Genomic DNA, 25,263 nt, shown 5'->3' with positions numbered 1-25,263 from the left:
ATAATTAAAAAAAAATAGAAGGAGGAGGAAAATTTAGCACGTTGTATAATAGCTCCTGGGTTCTAACCTCACAGCTGCACGTATCAGGAGCAGGGAACTAAGTCAGTCAACCACTCAGCTGAGGGGATCATGAATGAACACCTTGAAGATGAGTGAACAGTAATGGGACCAGCTGTCCTGATGGGTATGAATGGGGGGTCCATGCCTGATGCAGAGTTGCCAGTGACCATCCCCACAAAGTCTACAAGAAAAGCATCTCAGACCACCCAGGGGCTGGCCCTGGTCAAGACACTGGCACAGGAGCACACCTGTAATCCCAGCTTCACGGAGGCTGAGGCAAGAGGATCGCAAGTTCAAGGCTGTGCCTGGGCACCTTAGTGAAACCTTGGTTCAAAATAAAAAGGGCTAAGGGTATAGTTTCGGGGGTCGAGTGCCCCTGGATTTGATCCTCAGGACAAGGGAGAAAAAAAGACACTGACACTCCAGACCATCAGAGTGTACGAAAAATCAATTTGTAGGTGAGAAAAGAAAAAAGGTGCCATTTTTCAATGAATAAGCATTATAAGGAATTTTAATATGGGTGATTACTAAATATTATAAGTAGACATATGGTTAATATATCTGTATTTTTATGTTTACACATTCAAATTGGCAAAAAAATAATTTTTTTTGAATCTTCTTATTGGCAAATAGGCTACCACTGCTTTATAGGGGGCCTACCCAGAAGGGAGAGCATCCAGGGCATCTGCCTATGCTGGTACACTTACTGCGATCTGCCCACACACTCACCTGTAAGTGATAATAGTGTATGTGATTTGCAAAGCTGCAGTGTTTGTCCACTAGAAAACAGAAGCGCCTTTTCTCCTCAAGCAGAGCTTCTTTGCAGCCATCTGCAATGAATTTCTGGATTTCGCTCTGGCGAGAAGTAACAGTCTCTACGTACTAGGAAAATAAACAACAACGATAAAAGTATGACACAAGGCATCAGATAGCTGCATGGCCTGACGTTTATCTCCTGTCATCTTTATGCTCAGTTTATTTTGATAACAGAATAAACACTAAATGCAGACAGACCTTCTACGGGCAGAGTTGGAATCTGACTGGAGCAGATACCATCATCAAGGTCCTTGACTCACGTGTGGAAAGAAGTGGCCAGGAGTTTCATATTCCCACAGGATGCCGGGCACAAAATACTACTTTGTGCCCCAGAGATATGGTCGTGATGACGGCGTTCTACTGGAGAGCACTGTGGACTTTGGAGCCAGAGAGCTCCAGGTTTAAGCCCGGGTTCCAAATGCCAACCATAGGATTAACCTAAACTTCACTTCCCCTCACTGTAGGATGTTAAATGGGGACAGCAATACCAGTCAAGGAGGCCCCTGCTCCTAACCACGTCAGGGGGAAATGCTAATGTTTTTAGGTGGCTGTGGACGGATTACTTTTTGAGTCTGGGATTGAATCCAGGAGCTCTTCATCACTGGGCTACATCTCCAGTCCTTTTTTTATTTTGAGACAGGGTCTTGCTAAGTTGCCCAGGCTGGCCTCAAACTTGATCCTCTGGCCTTAGCCTCCCGAGTTGCTGGGATTACAGGCATGTGCTACCATGCCTGACCCAATCAGTTATATTTCTTGCTTGTTTTCTGAGGTGCTGGAGATGTAACCCAAGGCATGTGCTCTACCACGGAGCCACATTCCCAGCTCTTTTTAAAACTTTAAGGCAGGCTCTCAATAAAGTGCTCAGACTGGCCTTGAACCTGGATGCCCTGCCTCAGCGTAGTTGGGATGACAGGCGTGTACCAAACCCAGCTCACAGACTAATCATTTTTGACGCTGGAAAATTCTGCAGTCTTCAGCTCTTAATACTTTTAATAAATAATGCTTACTTTTAACTACAGCAGTAGCACAGCAGTGAGTAGGCACAGCCCCGCCTCCCCGTACAGTGTACAAACAATACCCTACAGCAAAAGCAAACACGGAGGAAAAGCTCACCTCGATCTCTTTGTGTTCGTATTTTAGTGCATTTCGTCCTCCTTGACTTTTCCTTCTGATCTTCTTCAACTCAGCTTGAGATTTCTCCAAAGAGTCTAATTTATTCCTGTGTTCTGCTTGGTATCTTTTTAGAGTTGCCTGTAAATTAAATGTTGTGCTTATTTAACTGAGGCACCACGCGTGACCATTTTTTGCTCACGCATCATTGTGTGGCTCACTGCAACTCTGACACCCTCACACCCACACTTCACACAGATTCCCCCATTCATCTTGAACACGTTGGGGTCGTCTGTTCTCACGTCCCCTGCTTGTACGAGGGCCACAAGGGCAGCTCTCCAGGAACAACAGTCTCTTTTATTCTTCCTTTTCCTCAAAGGTTTTTGGACACTGGGTGGTAAGTATGTGTTTTAGTGATTACATAAACTCAATCACATGTTCCTGTTTTTTGAGTCAACCTACAAGAGATGGAATGAACAAATGCAATTGCCTGTGGCTTTTTGGGGGTCCTGTGTAACAGAGTGGATTTGTCTGTGTGTGTGTGTGTGTGTGTGTGTGTGTGTGTATACACCGGAGACTGAACTCAGGAGCGCTCTACCACTGAGCCACATCGCCAGCCCTATTTTGTATTTAGAAACAGGGTCTCACAGAGTTGCTTAGACCTCGCTAAGTTGCTGAGACTGGCTTTGAACTTGCGATCCTCCTGCCTCAGCCTCCTGAGCTGCTGGGATTACAGGCTGCACCCACCATGTCCAGCAATAGAGTATTTAAGAACTTAGTGTCGGAGCCTCATAGACCCAGGTTACACTCTCATTGCCTGTGTGATCTCAGCAATTAATTTCTCCAAAATCCATGCCTTCCTTCTACTAAGCTGCATGTACGTTATGGGGTGTTTGTAGGGACTAAAATCAGATAATGTACACAAAAGGCTCAGAATTAAATGTGCCTGAACGGTTGTGTCAGGCCTTGTGGTCTCTCTAGCAGTGCACAGCAAAGCACTGTGCAGGCCACAGGCCTCATGAGGACACGGGCGGTAGGGTGGGTGGATGGGTGGGCATGATTTGGGGGTAACCTGTATCACTTACTGCCACATGGGGTCTTGGTAAGAAGAAAGGGGACTCGGGGTGGCAAAAGCAAGCAAGCATTCTAGAGCAGAAATGAAAGATGGGGAGAGCCCATGCACTGCGGCGGGGGACCAAATGGAAAGAGCCCAGAAAACCACTAAAATGGACGATCCTGGGTGACAGGCAAGAGGCACCCACAGGACAGGCTTCTGGCACCCTCCCACGCATAACTCATGCCCTCAACCACTGGTCTGTGAAAGCACCGGCTGCAGGACACGATGTAGTGGCCCTGTCACAGAGAAGCACCCTCTGAGACCCCTGCTCTCCAGGGCACTGTGATTTCTTCCATATTTTTTCTTCTACGCTTCTTTTAATGCAGATCCCGCGTGGTGGCAAAACTGGGCCTACTCAGCCCAAAGGGCTTGCTGGTTTTATGCAGCCAGACCCGTATCAACGCCAGGCCTATATCAAGGCCACCCTCACCCCACTGGCTGCTGACCGAGCAATAGGGAAAGTTCTGGGGCCACGAGGTCAGACCCCGGGGCGGGGGAGGGTGACCACCCTACTCACGTTCATGTATTTTACATCCAGTTCTGTTTTCTTTTCCAGCTCGTGGATAATCTCTTTATGGAATTTTTTGAACTGTTAACAAAAGGGAATAAAAAGTCCACACCAGATTTGTGATTTTAGGCAAAATAAAATTTAAAAATAAAATGAACATATTTTGCAAATATGAAGACATCCACATACATTCTCATCGAGAGTCTCGTTGAGCTTCTTGTGGGTGATGGAGATCTCTATGAGGACGTGGCCTGCGGACAAAACCAGACCCATTAGCCGAAGCCAGCGCACCCTCCGCACAGATACAAAGGGCGCACAGGGGTGGGAGGAAGCACAGCAGGGCCATGGTCCCCAGGGGGTCCCAGGAGGGCCGGCTGGGGGCAGACTTTCTTCACAACATCCAGAGCCCACTGTCTTCAAATCCACATTGTTCTATTTTACTCATTTCCTAAGCCAGAACCTAGATCTGATTAATTTTGAAATTTTCTTACAGAAGATTACCTCGGTCATCACAGGAACTAACTATAGGAACAAATTAGTTATTTTTATCTGACCTCCGGAGTAATCTGATTATTTGCCAGTAATACGAGAAAGTGGCTATTCCCTCCCCTCCCGCTGTAGTTCTTATATTGTTCAGGAAAATATGAGTGCCAGATGAGTGCCAGGGGAAACCGCAGCCAGGACCGCGCTCAGCCCCAGGTCTCCCAGGATGACACCACTTCTCTGAAACAGGGGCAGTCACATGACAGAGAGAATGTTCTAGGACAAAGAGCCTCACTGCAGAGAGCAGCGGTCTGACCACACAGTTTGCGGAGCTCGTCTCTTGCAGTTGGTAGCAGCATGTTGATGTTTTGCCACTTTCCTCTGACAAGAGTGAGTGACAGGCTCTCTCTGCCGACCTGTCTCCAGGAACCAAGTGCATCCAATACCTGACACAGAATCATTCAGAACCACACCGAGCCAGACAACAGGATGGCTGACCCCACAGTTCAGTGGCCAGGTTAGAACGTACACAGGAGTGTCACTCATCCAGGCAGAGGGTGACTTTATGACCTTCCATGTAAATGGAAGGGTCTGAGGACCAGCAGACTGCGCAAAATAAGCCAGTCCCCCAAGCCAAAGGTTGAGTGTCTTTGCTGCCATGTGGAAGATAACCACCAAAACGGGGGACAGGGGGAGAGCAGATATTCAGTAGATTAGACAAAGGGGAATGAGGGGAAGCCAACGGGGTTAGGAACAGAAAAGACAGTGGAGTGTGAGCCCAATATACTTTTCCCATGAACTTACATGAATACACCCGAGTGCACCCACCATCATGTACAGCCATAAGATTGGGGTTTCAATTAGAATGATATATGCCATGCTTGTATATTATACCAAAGTGAATTACAGTGTCACACATAAGTAAAAAGAACCCGGTGGTGAGCTGAATGACTCTGGGGAAGGGTAAAAACGAGGACTGTGGTGGGACTCAGGGAAAGACTGTGGCCTCAGCTGTGACTCTGCACAAGTGGCTCTCGCTGCCATCCAGGAGCATTCAAGACAGCTGACTTCCCCTCACCCTCTGACTCAGAATTCCCACCTCCGCCTGGACACCCCCGAGGCACCTCAGACTGGACAGGTGTGTAGGTTAAGTCGCCCCCGCCCTTCATCTCCTCGCCCCAGCTCTGCCAGCCAGCCACGAGGGCCGCCACTTGCCTGTGTCTTACTCAGGGCCGAGGCCTGCTGCTGGGCACATGGTGCCTCCATGTGGCTGCCTCTAGGGAAGATATGCCCTCCCTCACCGTGCTTCCTCGGGCAACAGCTGTGCCGGCCCTTCCCAGGCTCCTATCTCCTTCCTGCCAGGGAGAGGACATGTGGGAAGGACAGGTGGTATCATGGACACCCGCTCACTGAGTCTGTTCAACCAGCAGTAAGGGGAGGAATCTCCCCGTCCCCACAGGGTGCTGCCAGCTGACTCTTTAAGGTCCTTTCCTGCCTCCCCTGTACCCAAGCCCGGCTCAGGCCTTATCTCTGTGGACACCCCCTCCTTGACCCCGTGTTCTCTTAGGGATCACCTTCTTCACAGGGGCCAGGGATCTTTCCAAAATACAGGTGCAACAGGTCGCTCCCCGGTTCTCCTGGTGTCCCAGACAAACCAGCTCTGAGCAACAACTGAATCCTCCATGAGCAATGTCCCTAACCTCTGCAGGTGGTAGGACAGAGCATTGCCTACTGGTACATAACCAGGGAGGTCACACACTGTGAAGTCACAAAATAGCCCCTTCCCTCAGCTCTGTGATTCTAGGAAGTCAAACAGGACAACCTGCCAGACAGACTCGAGCCAGAGCTCAGCCATCCCCAGCCCTCAGGGTGCCACCGCCCAGTTCACCAGCTTTCCCTCCTGCGTCTTTCATGCTTTCCCTCCCAAAACTATGAAAAAACAGAGGGGATTCTTTGCAAAAGGAGCCTTCTGTGGCCGAGAACATGAGGACATTCATGTGCCGTTTGATCATCATTTAGTCATCTTAGGTATTAAAATACTCTGAGTTTCTTTTACATCTATTTTAACCCCCTGAACAACTAAGTCCTTGTTAAAGATGAAACACAAACAAAATTCACTTCAATTATCTGAAGATTAAGTACTCTATCTTTGGCAAGTTAGAGTCACTGAGAAAAAAAAAAAATGCCTAAAAATAATTTGGCTTAAATCATGAGAGCCACCCAGGCTGAAGTTCGGCAGCCACAGTCTTTGTTCTCTGTGACTTTGTTTCCACAACCCAGTGTACTGAGGACTTGAGGAGTGTGCGATGTGCGGCCAGGACACTCCTGAGGACAGGCGCTGGGTGACCCTGGTGCTCTGGCCCTGCGGGCCACCCCGCCCTGCTCCTCACACTGAGGCTCAGGCTAGTGAACCTGTCCATTCACGGTGGGCAGGCAGGGAACCCGGGCCTTGTTACTCCCGTCCCTGGCCCCACAGTGGCAGCCACTGAGTCCTCGGTCATGAAAGGGATGACACACACCTTGGCTGGGATTGTGCAAGCTGCTCAAGTGTATTTTGAAAACAAGATGAAAAACTGTGTTTATGTTTGATCTGCAGATCTAGTCTTGGATTCAGTGAGTGTTGCTTCGTGTTTGAAAAGTCATGCCCCGCCCCCCCCAGGCCTTTGCTCTGAGTCCTGTGAACCTACTTCTTCATAAATCACACGTGAGAAGGAAAAAAAAGAAAGAAACCAAACCCTGAAAACACTGGAGGGTGGAGTGGAGAAAGCACAACCCAGATTCAAATAGAGCAGAACTAAGTGCGCGAGCCCCGACAGGAGGCCGCCATGCCCCGCCCCAGCCCTCCACACCTCCCTTCCAGGTGGGGAGAAACTCACAGTGATTATAGTCCTGCGATTCAGTCTGCACGTACTGTGTTCTTAACTGACAATATTAAAGGAATCTATAAATTTTTTTTTTAACTAAAAAAAAAAAATTCCGTGTGCTGGGGATGGAACCCAGGGTCTCTCTACCTCTGATCTGTACTCCCGGCTCAAAGAATTTAGATTTAATATATATGTACTTCAAAATCATGAACTCAAAATACAATACCTACCATCAAGTTTTCAAAAAATTCATACAAACAATAGGGATATACTCTTATTGGAAACCATGAACAAATATGTTCAACACTTTAAATAATACTATATAAAAATATATATTCGGTGGAGTGTTGTAGCACACACCTATAAACTCAGTGATGGGGAGGCCGAGACAGGAGGATTGCAAAGTCAAGGCTAGCCTCAGCAACTTAGTGAGACCCTGTCTCAAAAAATAGAAAGGCTGGGGTTGTGGCTCCATGATTAAGCACTCTGAGTTCAATCTCCGGTACAAACAAACAAATAACAACAACAAAAAAAGATGCATCTGGCCAATAGGCAGTATGGATTTTAAATGCTAAATAACAAAATTTAAAGGATACTATTGGCATAAGCATAGAAAGTTTTCATTTGCAATATGGGTCTTTGAATTTTTCTTCTTTTTGAGGTGCCAGGGATCAAACTCAGGGCCTGGCACATGCTGGGCAAGCGCTCAGACACCGAGCTACAGCCCCCACCACCCACTGGACTATTAGCATATTTTTGACTATACAATTCTTCACCAATTTAAAAATTGTAAAAATTTCAGGAGCCAGATGGAGACTGCCGAAGGACCCGAGCAGCAGGGAACATGTGCGGAACGCGTAGGCCGGGAGAAAGACACTTTCCATTTATATCTGATCACGGGTGCTCTGAACACTCATTATTTCCAGAAAGCAGAGTAGTAGCTGAGTCACGCGCCACTTCCTACGTGTTACTACAAGTGGAATGAGACTGTTCAGTAACCGAGGCAGGCCAGCCTCCTACTGGCCTGAAGTAACGCTGTGCGGAGTAAAGCAAGACGGATCAAAAATGTCACTGGAAAAGAACAGAATCTTTCTGATGATTTTCCAAATATCAAACGTGATGAGGAGAAAATATAATAGAAGTGAAGAGCAAATACACGGAAGTTGGCAAGTGTGCAGCTGAGGTCAGAGGCCCCCCCCCCCCCCCCCCCCGTGTGGAATTAGCACACAGGCAGATTAGTGACCACATGGGGGGCTCCGCCCCTCTAACAGTGGCTCTGTCCCTGTGCAGGCCAGCAGCTCATGTGCTGTGCAGGTAAGGGAAGTGAATGCAGGGACAATGCCACACCGGGCACAGGGTGACACTCATTGCACGTTCCTCCAAAGGTCTCCTTCTGACTTAACCCACTAACATGTTACTGCTCATGTTAGAATTCCAGCTCTAATGAACGTCTTTCACAAGGAACGGGTACTGGTCAAATATGGGGCAGTTTGAGCACAAAAATAGTGAAGGGCAATAATAAATAATAAATTGTTGAAGAGTCTAGGAGTCCACAGGTCCACGGTGACAATGGATCAAACAAACAGGGCAGACAAGGAGGTGCCTTGCTGAAGGCAGGCGGCCCAGCGGCCATCAGTAAGGGAGGAGGGAGGGTCAGAACTGAGAAGTCACCATGCAGCAGTGAAGACTGGCTGGGGCCAAAGTCACTAATAGGTGCTAAGTCGAGGGTACAAATATTGATGAGGAAACAAGATAGTTGCATAATTTGGAAGTTTTCTCCCACAAATTGCTTGTTAGTAACAGTAGAAAAAAATAATTACCTGCGGTGTAGAAATCACATGACCCCTTTACTGGACAACCATATTTACATAAAAACAAGAGGAAATGAATGCTTGTATGCCCACATTTGATATTTAGTGGACACAAAATTAGCCAGACAACATTCCAGCTACGGGAGTATAACCTGCCGGGTGCTGTGGTGCTCGCCTGAAATCCCAGCGTCTTGGGAGGCTGAGGCAGGAGGACTGTAAGTTCAAAACCAGCCTCAGAAACGTAGCAAGGCCCTAAGCAACTAACTCAGTGAGACCTTGTCTCTAAATAAAATATAAAAGTGGCTGCAGATGTGGTTTAGTGGTAAAGCACCCCTGGGTTCAATCCCTGGTACCAAACAAACATACAAAAAACCATAATCTGAATCCAATCACAAAGACCAGACATTTCAAAGTTACGATCTTGAGCTCCTGAGTGTTGGCCTACCATTCGGCATTATTTATTTATTTTTTGTATTTTGGTACAGGGGATTGAGCCTAGGGGCACTTAACCACTGAGCCACAACCCCACCTTGGCATTTTTGATTCAGGCTTACAATACCAATTCTTTTTGCAGTATTTGCTTATTTATTTTTGGAGACAATGATTTTTTTAAAAAAATATTTATTTTATTCATTTTAGTTACTGATAGACCTTTATTTTTTATTTATATGAGGTGCTGAGAATCGAACCCAGTGTCTCACACATGTGAGGCAAGCGCTCTACCACTGAGCCCCAGCCCCAGCCCCAGCGGTAGAGCGCTTGCCTTGCATGCTTGAGGCACTGGGCTCAAATCCTAGCACCACATTAAAAAAAAAAAAAAAACTAAACTAAACTGAGCCCCAGCCCCAACCCTTCTTTTTTATTTTGTATTTTACACATATGTATAATCTTTGTACGCTCAAATGTTTCAGAATAATGCTTAAAAAGTACAGAACAAAGGAGAAACAGACACCTACTTCACCTAAGCTTGGCTCTTACTTCTCCTCTCAGTTCCTTTCTTCGCCTATCCCCTGGGTTCCAAAGGAAAACTGTCAATCTATCATGTAAGAAAAGACACTTAAAGGCTTTCCTCCACCTCACTGCATTTTGCTATATTAAACAGAATTCATAACAGTCCACCCTTAAGGACTGACCTTTTTCCTGTTTTATAAACTGTATTTATCAGAATTTATCCCTTGGAGAGTACGTATTCTGGCTACTGTTGATTACTGAATAGGCAATTCTGGGTTCTGCTCCGACAGGTAAAGGGCTTGGAGGTTATCCCTCCCTTACTCACAAAACAAAACAAGCAAAAGATTGTTCCAGAAGATTCCAGCAAAGAGCCTGGTGCAGGGGCCTGTGCCTGTAGTTGAGCTGCCGCAGGAAGATCCTGCGGAGGCTGCCGCAGGAAGATCCCTCAAGCTCAGGAGTTCAAGGCCAGCTTGGGCCAAACTGTGAGACCATGTCTCAAACAGAACAACCCCCCCCCTCCCAATCCCAGCGACATAAACTGAGAAACAACAACTCTTTAGGTTCATCAGAGAATTGAGCTGACAGGTTGGCAGGCTGACCCAGAAGAGTGGAGAGGAGGTTGGTCAAGGACTCAGTTTCCTGGGAGCAGAAGGCAGTATGAGGAGCCGTGTGGGCCAGGGAGGCTGTGATCCTAGACCCTCAGCTGAGGCAGGTGCATCCCAGTTTGAGGCCAGCCTGGGCAGCTGGGTGAGACCCTGTCTCAAAATAAAATACTAAGGTCTGGGGAAGTAGCTCAGAGAGAGAATGTCCCTGGGTTCAACCCCAGTAGTGCTTAAAAAAAAAAAGCCAGTGCAGGAGCCACCCTGGTGGGGAGTCTCAGGGATGAGTGGCTGGCTTAGTGTGGAGCTGAGGTAGGAACTCCAGAGCTCGGTCCCTGGTCCCCTCCTCTAGGAGCCGCATCAGGTTCTTACTGTGAAGACTGGAAACAATTTCCCTTTGGCAATGGTGAGGGAAAATGTCACCGCCCTTAAATAAGCCTAGAGTCCTGTTCTGTGCTGGGTGAGCAAGGCCAGCCCTCGAGGGACACTGCTTTATTAATGCTTCATCTGATCTGGGGGAGAGCGATGGCTCACTCCAGCCCCCTGAGTCTTCCTCTCTGAGGGGAGGAACAAAAAGGCTGAGAAACTCTTCCAAAGATCAGATCCCAGGTAGCCAGGAAACACACAAAACACAACAACCAAGATTTCAACCTGAGATAGCAGAGCGACACTTCCTGTTCCCAGTATTTCACCACCACCCCAGGGCTCCAGGGCAGACTCCACTGAATAGAATTTTCTAGAGAAACCACAAGCAACAGAGGAGTCACAAACAGGGACACTGGAGGAAAACTGGAGCCCCTGGTGCAGGCAGAGCTACAGGCACATAGAACATGACGTACACCCTGGCCAGAAAACACATCCCAGTACTGAAGGCACTGACCCACCCAGTGACCTGATCCAGCACGTTCACCTTCCAACAGGCATGCGAAGAAAAAGAACCTGAGGAGACACAGCAAGCATCGGAACCAAACTCGGTCACGGCACAGATTTTGGAATAATAAGACTGAAAACTTGGGACAGCCATGATGAAGATCCTAAGGGCACTACTAGGAAAGCAGACACCCGGCAAGAACAGATGTCCACATAGGCAGAGATGGAAATACTGATGAAGGACCAACAGGAAATGCTAGAAACCAGAGAAACGGAGAATGCCTGGCTCTCCCGTGGACTGGACAGGGCTGAGGAAGAAATTGATGAGCTTGAAGATCTTGTCGGTGGAATCTCACCAGGCTGAGATACAAAGAGAAAAAAAGAATGAGAAAAGGGGAACAATATACAAGAAGAATGGACAGTTACAAAAGATGTGACATACCCATAGTAGAAAAACCAGACGGAGAAAAAAGAACAGGAAAAAAAACACATTTGATTATAATGTCAGAGAAATCCAGAAAGCTCAGAGAACACAAGATAAACACTAAAATTCTGACATCAGCATATTATATTCAAACTGTAGAATACCAAAAACAAAAAGAAATACTTGAATGTTAAAGTAGGTTCTTTAGACAAAATCACATGGTCAAAAACACGGATCTACATAAAGGAAGACCATTCAAGAAGGAATAAACAGCTGTGCATGGTAGTGCACCCCTGAAATCCCAGCGACTCGGGAGGATGAGGCAGGAGGATCCAAGTTCAAGGCCAGCCTCAGCAATTTAGCAAGACCCTGCCTCAAAATGAAACAAAAAGAAAAAGCAGGGGTTGGGCACAGGCGCAGCTCAATGGCAACATGCTTGCGCTGCATGCTCCAGGGCTGAGTGGAATCCCCAGTAAGACAACAGAGAGAAAAAGGATTGAACTAAGATAAATAAAACCTTTTACTATTAACTCATTTAATAACTGAATGCGCAACAAGGGGAGGAAAGAATTGGTAATCTCCTATAATTAGGCACAGATGGTCTCCAACTTAGGATTTTTTGATTTTTACAATGGTGTAAAAGTGATATGCTTTCAGTAGAAACTATACTTTGAGTTTTCATCTTGATCTTTTCCTGGGCTAGTGATGCATGGTATGATGATTCTTTCCTGTGACGCTGGGCAGTGGCAGTGGCCAGGGCTTCCAGCCAGCTACGTGACTATGAGGGGGGACAACTGATACTCTACAGTGCGCCGCGTTGCTAAGCTCCGATGTTCAATAGGTTAGGTGTTTTAAATGCATTTTGACTTAATGGTCATCTTCAAGTATGACGGATTAATCAGGATATAGCTCATCGTAAACTGAGGGGCATCTGGACCTCCAGAAGTATAGTATTATCTGAGAGTGGACATAGACTAACTGTAAATTGTAGTAAAAACATTTTAAAAGTATAATTGAGATTACATGAAGAGGGGAGAAAATGGAGCATAAAATCTTCAATGAAAACCAAAGAAGAGGGATGGGGAGAAGAAATCAGTGGCGGAGTGCTTGCCTAGATGTGTGAGGCCCTGGGTTTAATCCCCAGTGCTGCAGAAACAAACAAAAAAACCCAGCAAACTAAAAACAAGGACAACAAAAAAATCAGAAGACAAAGAAGTTAAAAAACCCAAACAAAACACCACTGAAAGAGTACAATGATAGAAAAATCACAAATCCAATAATATCACTAATCACTTTAAATAAATCTATCTAAATCTATCAATTAAAAGAGACTGACAGAGCTGGGTGAGGCGGAGCACACTGGTAATTCCAGTGGCCTGGGAGGCTGAGGCAGGAGGATCATGAACTCAAAGCCAGCTGCAGCAACTTATTGAGGCCCTGAGCAACTCAGCAAGACCCTGTCTCTAAATAAAATATAAGGAAGGGCTGGGGATGGGGCTCAGTGGCAGAATGCTTGCCTAGCATGCATGAGGCCCCCTGGGTTCCATCTCCAGGGAGGTGCGTGCACACACAAGAGACAGAGAGAGACAAGAATGGGTAAAAAACCCCCCACAAGACCCACATACATCATATGTGTTCTCCACAAGAAACCCTTTAACTCTAAAGATATAGCTATATTAGAAGAAAAGAGATAAGTAGGGTTACCGTGCTAATACTAATCCCAAGAAGTCTTAGTGGTTACATTAGCTTCACACAAAGCAGACTTCAAAATAAGGATATATTCAGGGATAAAGAGGGGTATTATATTACGATAAAGGAGTCAATTCTCCAAGAAGACATAACAATCTTTGATATGTGACCAAAGGAAAAAAGTCAAAATACATACTGATAGGAATGCAAGAATAAACAAATGAATCTACTTTGATAATTGGAGACTTTAATACTCCTGGTCAGTAATTGGCAAGCCCGGCTGGCAGGATGTCAGTGTGCACAGCTGAACTGCGCACCACCAACTCACTCCATCTCGTCAACATTTATAGACATTTCCACCAACAGCAGAGAACAAGTTCTTTTTACACTCACCAAGACGGACCACTTTCTGGACCACAAAACACACTTTCGTACATTTAGAAGAACAGAAATTGTACAAAGTAGGCTCTCGGACCACAATGGAATTTAACTAGCAATCAGTAATGGAAAGATAGCTGGAGTATCCCAAAATATTCGGAGATAAAACAACATATTTCCGAATAACCCATGGGTCAAAGAAGTAATCTCAAGAGAAATTTAAAAATAGTTTGAACTAAGGGAAAATGAAAAAGTGTAACTTATCAAACTTTGTAGGAGCAGCAATAGTGGGGCTTAGCTGGAAATTTATAGCATTGAATGCATGCATTAGAAAAGAAGACCTAAACCAACAAACTAAGCTCCCTTTTCAGGAAATTAGGAAGAACAATAAAAGCCTAAAGCAAGCAGAGAAATAAAAGTACAGCAGAAATCAAAGAGTGAAAATGGGGGAAAAAGAGAAGAAAATAATACAAAAAGAATCTAGTTCTTTGAAAAGCTCCATAAAATTGGTCATCCTCAAACTAGGTTAACCAAGAGAAAAAGAAAGAAACATACATTACTAATATCATGCCACAATAAAACTCATTGTTCTGTATAACTGAAATGTGATAATTAGGGGGAAAAAAATCAGAGGGCCATCACTACTGACCCCATGAACATTAGAAGAATAATGAATTCACTCATGCAGGGCTGGGGTTGTGGCTCAGTGGTGGAGCGCTTGCCTGGCATGTGTGAGGCCCTGGGTTCGATCCTCAGCACCATGTATAAATCAGTAAGTAAGTAAATAAAGTAAAGGTCCATTGACAACTAAAAAAATATTTTAAAAATTCACACACACCGAGTTTAATTTGAAAAGGATTGTATCTATTGAAGGAATTAAATCAACAAGTAATGACCTTCCAAGGTAGAGAGCAGTAGGCCAAGATGGTTTCACTGGTGAACTCCAAACACTTGAGGAAGAAAGTAGTATAAATTCTCTACAGTCTCCTCCAGAGGATAAAAGCCAAGGGAGAGTTAATTCATTCATGAGAGAAGCATCACCCCAATTCCAAAACCAGATAAAAACAGTACAAAAGAAAACCTACAGATGGATGCATCATGAATGGGATGCAGAAATCCTCAAAAAACATGATTCACAAAATCCTATAGATAACATCATTCTTAATGGTGGGAAGCTAGAGGGAAACCCTCCCTCTTTCAAGTGGGAACGAGGAAAGACTATCCCCTCTCATGACTCCTATGCAGAATCCCATTGGGAATCAGAAGTAACGCTATGGGAAGAGTGAAGGAAATAAAGGTAAATAGGCTGGGAAGGAAGGGAAAACCTGTTATTCACAGATGACATGGTTCTCTAGGTAGAAAATGCCAAAGAACTCATCAAAAATACTCCTAGAAATCCAGGCCTGGGGGCACACATCTGTAGTCCCAGTGGCTTGGGAGGCTGAGGCAGGAGGATCATGAGTTCAAAGCCAGCCTTAGCAATTTAGTGAGGCCCTAAGCAAGTTCGTGAGACCCAGTCTCAAAATAAAATATAAAGAGGGCTAGGGATGTGACTCAGTGGGTAAATGCTCCTGGGTTCAATCCCCAGTACCCCCCACCCAAATATTCCTTAGACAGACCACAAGTTCAAGGCCAGCCTAGGCAACTTAGCAAGACCCTGTATCAAAATTTAAAAAACAGTGGGGATGGGTGTGCTGAGGACATAGCTCAGTGGTATAGCACCTCTGGGTTCAATTTCTGGAACTGCAAAAGTAATGCAAACAAACAAAATTTTAAAAACCTTCTAGAACTAAGTGGTTATAGCAAGGTTGCAGGACAAATGGTTAATACACAAAGTTAATGACTTTCCTTTATATTAGCAATGAGCAGCTGGAATTTTAAATTTAAAGCAATACTGCTTACTTATATTAAAAGGAGAACAAAATATTTAGGAATAAAACTAATAAATCCTATGTGAAGAAAATGATAAAAACTCTGATTAGGGTTGCTGGGTGTGGTGGTGCATGCCTTTAATCCCAGCAGCTCCGGAGGCTGAGGCAGGATCCCAGGTTCAAAGCTAGACTCAGCAATTTAGTGAGGCTGTTAGTGAGATCCTGTCTCAAAATTAAAACAAACAAACAAACAAAACAAAAAAAAAGGGCGGGGGTGGTGGTGTTGGGGATGTGGCTCAGTGGTTAAGCGCCCTTGAGTTCAATCCAGGTACCAAAAAACAAGTTATTTGTGTGTACTAACAACAGGATTCTATGCTTTATATGTATAGCAGAGGACTTGAAATAACCAGAGCAATACTAAAGAAGAATAAAGACGAGCTATGTGTGGTAGTACAAGCCTGTAATCCCAGTGACTCAGGAGGCTGAAGCAGGAGGACAGCCTTAACAACTTAGTGAGGCCCTAAGCAACTTAGTGAGACAATGTTTCAAAATTTAAAAAATAAAATAAGGGGCTGGGGTTGTGCTTTATTCATACTGCCCAAACCTAGAGGTGACTAATAAGGCCTTCAGAAGGTACACGGAGAAGCGAAATGTGGTTCAACCATATAATGGAATAGTATGCAAAGGTTAAAGAAAAGAAAGAAGCTATTAAGCTACAAAAAGACAAGAAGGAACCTTAGTATAAGCAGCACCTGTAAAACCTGTCTAGCGTGTGCTTCCCGCGACATGACATTCTGGGAGAGAAATACTATGGAGACAGTAAAAAGATCAGTGGCTGCCTGGGGTTTGGGGAGTGAAGCCTAACGTACTAAGGATTTTGTTAATAATAATGTATCACTGGACATGGTGGCACATGCCTGTAGTCCCAGCGACTCAGGAGGCTGAGGCAGGAAGATTGCAAGTTCAAAGCCAGCCTCAGCAACTTAGTGAGAGCATGTCTCAAAATAAAAATAAAAGGCCTGGGGATGTGGCTTCAATTCCCAGTACCAAAAACAAAACCAAAACGTTCCAGACAGAACAAATACAACAGGAAACGAATAGACTACTGGGGATCTAATGGTGGTGCCTAGTAGAGATGTTTTCTCTGAAAATTAGAAGCAAGTTTGCATTATTAGGAGGAGTAGGGAGACATAGGGCGTAGGTAACAAGTCTATCTTTAGGGCTAATAAGTTGATTCTGAAGCAAATTAAATGTTTATTTCCCACTTGACTTTTGGTTACCTACTAAAGCAGTCAGTCTATCTGCTGGGCACAAGTACTGTGGAGTTAAACAAAACACCAGCTTGCAATAAATAAGTATTTCCCCAACTTAGATCCCCCCCCCCCAGTACTAAGAACTGAACCCTGACTGTGCTCAATTCTTAAGCTACCTCCCCCTCCCAAGACAAGGCCTTCCTTGCCAAATTCATGAGGCTGGCCTCAAACTTGTGATCCTCTTGCCTCAGCCTCCCATGTAGCTAGGACTCCAGGAGTGTACCACTGCATCTGGCTCCTAAGTTGGAATTTAATGTACTATTTTAATTTTAGCTAAAAGGACAATGTTAGTTTATTCAAGAGTATCAACTATATACCACAAGAAATAATTTATCAATTTTGCATCTATTACAGATTACAGGTACTTGTTTTCTTTAGATCTGAATGTAAAACACAATATTAAAAGATTACAAGTTTTCTACAAGTTACTTTATCAAGTGAGGTAAATTAACATTAATTATTCATCTTCCTTCTTCACTGATTAGAAGATTAAGGCAAAAATACAACCATTGTGATGCTAACAAAAGTGAAGACAGTGGTATCAATAAGGACAAGCTGACAACCACTTAATTCCTAGGATGTAACTAATTAACTGTAGGTATTTTCATTCAAGACTGAAACAGTGCTAAGTCTATAGGCCAGTGATGTACCTCTGTGGCAGAGTGCTGCTAGCATACAGTTTCACAGCATTCCCTTTAAAAACTGGAACAAGGCAGCGATGCCCTCTTTCACCACTTTGATTCAACGTAGTCCTCGAAACTCTAGCCAGAGCAATTAGACAGAAGAAAAAATTAAAGGGATACAAATAGGAAAATAAGAACTCAAACTATCCCTATTTGCAGATGAAATTCTTTATTTAGAAGACTCCCAAAATTTGTAGAACTCACAAATGAATTCAGCAAGCTGGGTATGGTGGTGCAAGCCTGTAATCCCAGCATCTGGGGGGCTGAGGCAGGATGATCACGAGTTCAAAGCCAGCCTCGGCAACTCAGCAAGGCATTAAGCAACTCAGTGAGACCCTGTCTCTAAATAAAATACAAAATAGGGCTGGGGATGTGGCCCTGAGTTCAATCACTGGTACCAAAACAACAACAACAACAAAATCAAGAATACAAGTAACAATAAATGTTGGAGAGGATATGGGGAAAAAGGCACACTCATATGTTGCTGGTGGGGCTGCAAATTGGTGCAACCACTGTGGAAAGCAGTATGGAGATTCCTTAGAAAACTTGGAATGGAACCACCATTTGACCCAGTCATCCCACTCCTCGGTCTATATCCAAAGAACTTAAAATCAGCATACTATGTGACGTTCATGTTTATAGCAGCTCAGTTCACAAGCTAAGCTATGGAACCAACCTAGCAAGCAGATGAATGGATAAAGAAAATGTGGTTCATATACACAGTGGAATATCATTCAGCCTTAAAGAAGAATGAAATTATGGCATTTGTGGGTAAACGGATGGAACAAGAGACTATCATGCTAAGTGAAATAAGCCAATCCCCCCAAACCAAAGGCTGAATGTTCTGATTTGTTGATGCTGACTCACTATAGGCGAGGGTGCTGGGAATGGAGGTTCACTGGATTGGACAGGGTGGAGTTGGTGAAAGGGATAGGGGTTGGGAATGGGAAAGACAGTAGAACGAATCGACGTCAAGTTCCTGTGTTCATATATGAATACACCACCAGTGAAACTCCACATCATGGACAATCACAAAAATGGGAGGTAATACTCCATGTATGTATGATATATCAAATACATTCTACTGTCATGTTACCAAAATGAATACAAAAGTTTTAAAAAGTTTCTGTTGAATATTACTGTGACCATCTTAAAATTTTTAAGAATTATTTTCCAAAGAACTAAGGTTTCTTTGTTGTTTTGTTTTAAAGCAACCAGTTCTAGCTGAAAAAGATTAAAAACACAAAAGTAAAACAGAGCCCCTGATCCCAAGTTTCAGGTGGCCATTTCTTCGTTTGATCTGCAACCGCGACCCGGGTAGAGGTTGAGTGGTCCCATATGATGTGAATGCGAGAGATTCTGCAAAAGCTGGAATCTGTTTTTTCTGGATCCGACATTCCCCAGTGACGACTGAGACAGACTAAGAAAGCGTAGGTCCATGCTCTCACAGTGCCAATGTCAACCCACCTGCCACCTTCAGGCAACGACGGCAAACAGCACTGAACTAGGGCTGCGCAGCAGCGACCGGAGGAGTCAAGTCCTTTCTTCTGCCATGCACCATGTGACTACCTTAGAGAGACGGTCACACTCCGACCCCACAGCCTTCCGAGGGAGGTTCTGTGGATACCCCCATTTTACAGAGCAGGACACTGAGGTCTGGAGAGGCGCGATGGTCTTCCCAAGGTGACCCAAACAGCGAAGGCAGCAGGGCCAGGATGGAGCCTGGGCAGGTGTCCTTGGTCAACTATGTGAAGAAAGAGATTTGCTCCACTGGCACCTGAGGAGGGAATGGTCTCCCCCACACCAGCCGGAACCTTCTAATTATTAGCACTGTTTAGAAATGAGCCAGCTACCTCGGGAGGGCTGGCCAGCACCAGGCGCAGGCCCGCAGGAGCCAAGGGCCGGGCTGGTCTTGGAAGCAGTTTCAGCTCGGAGTGCACCACGGGTCTTGCGGGAGGCTCAACTAAAGTGGTGGACTGACTCCCCAAGACAGGCCCTGGCACCCGTGTCACAGCCCAGACACACACAGAGGCCCTGACACACAACAGAGTGGTCAGTGGCTACCAGCTCTGGGCACCTAAACTTTTGAAACCAATCAAATATGGTTTTGGGGGGGGGAGGGACGTCTCCGTGCCTGCTGCGAACTCATGCAGGAGATGTGGCAGCCCTGCTCACCTGCCCACTGCTCAGAGCTATGCAGAGAGGTGGGGCCTATGGGAGGAGGAGGCCTCTCCTGCACCCTGTAGTCACCCGTGAGACAGAGAACTGCCCCCTCCTAGGAGCTTGTGAGAATCGAATGAGAAAACCCCGGGTCAGGCGCACCCTGATCCTAAGGAGCGTTCGGATCCGACTGGGGAAGCCAGGGTGCTGGTGTTGGGTGTCAGTGTGGCCGAGGTCAGGGGCCGCTCCTGTTCACAGGGGTATAGAACTACACGCCCACACAGGCCTCCCCTCGCATTTCCAGCTGGTAGACCAGGCACCAGACTTTCCCCTACCTGAGAGCCAGCACACCTGTCACCTCTGTCCCTGTCAGGGCCATCACCTTTCTCACCTGGCTGGGGCAACAGCCTCCCAGTCACCCTCCTTGTCTCCACTCTCCACGGGAGGCCTGGAAAAGCCTTTTAACACCTAAGTGGGGTCGAGTCATTCTCAAGTTCAAAACCTCCAGAGGCCACGCCTCCACCTCAGGTAGAAAGGCAAGAGTCTCCCAGTGACTTCCAGGCCCCAGAGACCTAGCCCCGCCTTCTGGCCTCCAGGCTTCCTCCCCTCCACTCCCCACCCTTAACCGCACCTCAGACGGGCTTCCCCAGGGGCAGAGCCCAAGCCCACTAAGGTCTCTGGGCCTTTGCACTGATTGGCCTCCATGGGAAGGTCCTGTCTGATGAGCTTCCCCAGTGCCTGTCCCAGGTCACCCTACCTGAATCAGCTCCACTCTGTCCCTCACCTTATCATTACCTGGTAATTAAACTTGTCTTTACCACCCACTAGAAAGTCAGTTCCCGGAGAGCAGGGACTGGTGTTTCACTGCTGCCCCCAGTGACTAGAACAATGCCTACCAGGTAGTAGATGCTCACTTAAATGTGGTTTAACTAGGCAAGAAAAACTACGGAATACCTTGATCACTGGTATTTGGTTTTATGTGCCTTTTGGAATACCACAGAGTGATTCCCCTCTCAATTAAAGAACAACTTTCTCCCAAAGAGCAACAAAAACCAAACTCTGTCCTCCATGCGGGTACTACCACATTCATCTTTTTCCCTGGAATAAGGCTGTGCTCTGTGTCAGTGTCAACAGAGAGAAATTTAGGGTGAAAATAGTCATCAAAACTGATGGGGCGCTGAGTTCGATCCTCAGCACCATAAAATAAAATAAAACAAGATACTAAAAAAAAAAGATGAGTAAACGGGTAGTCAATTCAACTGTAGAATGTTACATCTACAAATCAGTGGGCATCACAGAGCACACCTGTAACCCCACAAGCTCAAGAGGCTGAGGCAGGAGGAGCCAGGTTCAAGGCCAGCCTTGGCCACTTAAAGAGATGCTATCTCAACAAACAAACAAACAAAAAACCATAAAGGGCTGGGGATGTAGCCCCTGGCTCAATCTATAGTACTTTAAACAACAACAGTGTAGTAGACATTTTAAAATAATAAAGATAAAAACTGAGCTTGAGGGGCTGCGGTTGTGGCTCAAAGGTAGAGCGCTTGCCTAGCATGCGGGAGGCACTGGGTTTGATCCTCAGCACCACATAAAAATAAAGATCCATCTGTAACTAAAAAATAAATATTTTTTAAAAAACCGAGCTTGATGTTTATTAGGTTCATTTTTCAATAAAGGTCTGACTTTTTTAAAAGTACATTTTAATTATTATAAAGTGAAAGTGTCTCGACTTCCCAGAGAACTCGTGAGCTACAAACATCAAGTGGGAAACTGGGCAGGGTTGGGCAGAGAGGAAAAGAGGGTAAGATTAAAATACTTTATCAGGGACCCTGAAGAAGAGAGGGGGGATGGGAGATTGTCACAAGTCCATTGTTACAAAGATGAAAGCCTCCACCAGCCCTGCTTCTCAGTCACGTGCCAGCTTCAGGGCCCTGCAGTTTCAGAAGTGGACACTGGAATCTGAAAGTCCAGTTCCTCACAGGGAAGAGCCTATCGCTTACTGTGCCTCTTCAGTCACCTGCTAATTTGTCTTTTATCTTTGAACCCCATGATCCTAAAATATTAGTCAGCTTTTAATAGCTCAAAACCTTTTATTTCTAATACTAATTCTTACTTCAATTTGAAACGAAACCTACAAAAGTGGAAACTGCAACCTGGCACAGAGTGACCAGGCTCTCCTTTCCTCTGTTCACCATCTTCCGTGATCCCGACAAACCTCAGGGTTTACCCAGCAAGCAGAGATGAGCCTGCCCCATCTGCCAGAATCCCGCCCCGCAGGGGACATAGCTCTGCCTGCCCAGTGTTATGCCCTGGGTTCAATCCTCAGGGCCAGTAAGAGAGAAAAGTGAAAGAAACCACCCCCCCCCCCATCTCCCACTTGGCCTTTGAGGTTTTGGGGTACCGGGAGTGAACCCAGGGTGCTTTACCACTTACAACACCCCAGCCCTTTTTAGTTTTTGTTTTGAGATGGGGCCTACGTTGTTGAGGCTGCCATTGAACTTGCACCACCCCCTACACATTGTCCAACATCCCCTGAGGTGGTTCCCTGGCCCCTGTGGTACCTCCGCCATGGGTGGGACCACCCTCCTGGTGATCTCCTGTCACTTCTACACATTTTACTCTTGTGTTGGTCCTATACACTATGCATGTGCCCCTCATATGCCCCTTACTGTGTTGGGGTTATCTTGAAGCCGGGGATCAGGTCTCACCAACACTGGAAATGGTGACCCTGGATTCAAGAAGCCTAGATAAAATGGATCCCTAGGATCAGAGCCAACCCCTGAATCCGACACATGGACATGGTCAATCAACATCCTTAGACTATCTTACTCCTCACATCCGGGCCTCTCTAAAACTTATCACTGAGCTGGGCAAGGTTCTGATAACTGCTGTCACCCGGCCTTGGTACCTCCTCCACCAGGACATCTTCCCCAGTCCCAGAACCATTTCTGAAACACTGTTGCCAGCACAGTCGTGGGCAGGCCCCACACAGGGGCCGAGCCCAAGGCCTTTTTTTTTTTTTTTTTTTAAATATTGAACCAAATTCTGGTTTCCTGCTTCTTCCTGCCACTGGATTTAAGGAACAATACGCAGATGATTCACATCACTCTCTGATATGCCCAATCTTTCAGTTTTTAAAGACTACTTTTATGATTTGCTTCCTGCCTAGGCATCCAACTTTTGTGAGGTCCTTTTTAAGGCAGAGAATACAAAATGACAAATTCACAATTAAGAACCCCCAAAACCAAAAGCCGAATGTTCTCTCTGCTCACACACAGTAAGAGGGGGAATTAGACAAAGGGGAATGAAGGGAAGGGTGGGGGATGAGAACAGGAAAGACAGTAGAATGAACTGGACATCACTTCCCTGTGTTCATATGTATGAATACGCGACCAGTGAAACTCCGTATCACGTACAATCAAAAAATGTATAAGGTCAAAATACGCTCTACTGTCATGTATATCTAAAAAGAAAAATGTTTTAAAAAACAAGCAAGGAGTAAAAGAATAGAAATGAGGCCCTGTAGGAACTGGGGGCAGTGGTACACCCTCTAATCCCAGCTACTTGGAAGACTGAGGCAGGAGGCCGGATGGGAGGATCACAAGTTCGAGGACGGCCTCAGCAGCTTAACAAGACCCTCAGCACCTCAGCAGAACCCTGTCTCCAAACAAAAAATAAAAAGGGCTGGGGATGCAGCTTAGTGGAAGAGCACCCCGAGTTCAACTCTCAGCACAGCACAACAAAGAACAAAGTTACTGAAGGGTGGGGGGACCCAGAAGCCTAAAGCCTGAGCTCTTTTGAGGGTCATGGTAAACCCTCCAGGACCCACAGAATCAGTGAATTGAATTTTAACCCCAACTTGACACCTTACAAACTGTAGTTAGATAATTTTCTTAGGCTGAGACACATCTGTCACCTGCTCGTCTAGGGGCTGCAGGTAAGGTGTGACGGTGGCCCCTGGACTTCCTACAGCAGCTCTGTGGATTTTACTGTTTTAGTACGAATGAATCAGGACACCCCACACTGGGGACTTTACTGGCACACTCACTCGTTTGTTCTGGTGGTGGGACACACACGAAGATCGACAGTGATACTCACAATGTTGCGCACCAACGCTACCACCCAGTTGGAAGACATTTTCACCCCAAGAGAAACCCTGTGCCCACGAGGCAGCCAGTCCTCATTTTCTGATCCCCCTTGAAACCTCAAAGTCTGCTTTCTGTCTCTGGGTTTGCTGTCTCTGGATACTTCGCGTACATGGACTAAGGCCACATGAGGCCTTTCCTCCTGGCTCCTTCCATTCAGCATGTTCTCAAGGTCCCTCTGGGTTGTGGCATGCATCAGCGCTTCATTTTTTAATTGCTGAATAATATTCCATTATACGAATGGACCCTATTTTGCTTTTCCGATCATTAGCTGCTGGACATGTGGGCCGTTTCCACCTCTTGGCTATGATGTGTGTTCAAGATTGGGTGTAGGCCTAGGTTTTATTTCTCTTGAGTAGGCATCTAAGGGGTGGACAGCTCTGGAGGGGCCTTAGGCCGGTTCCATACTGGTCATATGGTAACTAAGCTTCAACGTTAGGGAACCAAAGGCTGCTTTCCAAAGTGGTTGCTCCATTTTACATTCCCATCAGCAATGTACAGGCTTCCGATTTCCCTACACCTTGGACAAAGCTGTTATTGTCTGTCTTAATGACAGCTGCTCCCTTGGAGTGAAGTGGTTGTCTGGTAAACCACAAGGATTTGCATCTTTTCCTGTGCTTGTGGGCACCCCTGCTTTTAATAATTTTGTTAAGTTACCTGAAGAGGAAAGAGTACCCGAGGAAGTACATTCACTCCCAAATAACTGGGGTCCAAAGACTTTAGTACCCGGCCCATGTTAGCAAGGAACCGGCCTAAGGCCCCTCCAGAGCTGTCCAGCCCGTTGGGCTCCACGGCATGCTGGGGCGTGTCTGGTGAGGCCAGGCCCCATTCCCTCCACGACTCCAGCCATCTTCTGTCTTGGGGATGTCCCTCTCCCCTTTACTTAGCTGTCCTTCAGCCTGTCCCTGTGTTGTTTCCTGTGCATCTAATCAGAGCCACTTCTTGTTGGCGAATTCTAAATTCCCTCCTCTGTCTATTGTTACATCTCGGTGCTTTCTGATCCTTAATTTCAGGTCTAGCACAGCACTGTGAGCAGAATAAGAAACCCACATCCGCTTGTAAGAGCATGTAAGGAGCTCTGGTGACCGAGGATGGTGACAGTGGCTAAGGTAGAGTCCCTTGGGTCCTTTGCAGCTGTTCTGTGGCTGTCAGCATGAGAACAAGGGTGCCTCGCCCTGCCCCTCGGAGTTGTGAAGACACATGATGTTCTTTAAGAAGTGGATGACCAATTTAACTAATTGTGAAAACTAGGTTTAAATGAGATAATTTTATTGTACACTCAAAATTAAAAGATTCAGGGAATAGGCAAGTATCATGAAAATGAGGGAATGATGTGGTCTTTACTAATTAGAGTACCACATGGGTACATGGTTGGTTCAAAGCAGAGAAAAGTGCTTTCCTTTTTTTTTTT

The 25,263-nt window shown here is 45.8% G+C and overlaps 1 protein-coding gene across 1 annotated transcript in view; it reads right to left on the bottom strand.

Annotated features, from left to right (window-relative positions):
• The window catches only part of Baiap2l1 (BAR/IMD domain containing adaptor protein 2 like 1), an 86,900-nt gene that overhangs the window by 21,557 nt on the left and 40,080 nt on the right, over positions 1-25,263 (bottom strand). Inside the window, exons 4-7 of the mRNA XM_071605831.1 lie at positions 3,801-3,862; positions 3,621-3,692; positions 1,990-2,127; positions 790-942 (exon numbers count right to left, since the gene is read on the bottom strand). Of these exons, the coding sequence (XP_071461932.1) occupies positions 790-942; positions 1,990-2,127; positions 3,621-3,692; positions 3,801-3,862 (425 nt within the window). The remainder of the gene's footprint in view (positions 1-789; positions 943-1,989; positions 2,128-3,620; positions 3,693-3,800; positions 3,863-25,263) is intronic.

The sequence above is a fragment of the Marmota flaviventris genome, chromosome 19 (genome assembly GCF_047511675.1).
Source record: "Marmota flaviventris isolate mMarFla1 chromosome 19, mMarFla1.hap1, whole genome shotgun sequence".
NCBI classification, from domain to species: domain Eukaryota; kingdom Metazoa; phylum Chordata; class Mammalia; order Rodentia; family Sciuridae; genus Marmota; species Marmota flaviventris.
This window is presented reverse-complemented; position numbering and strand designations above follow the sequence as displayed.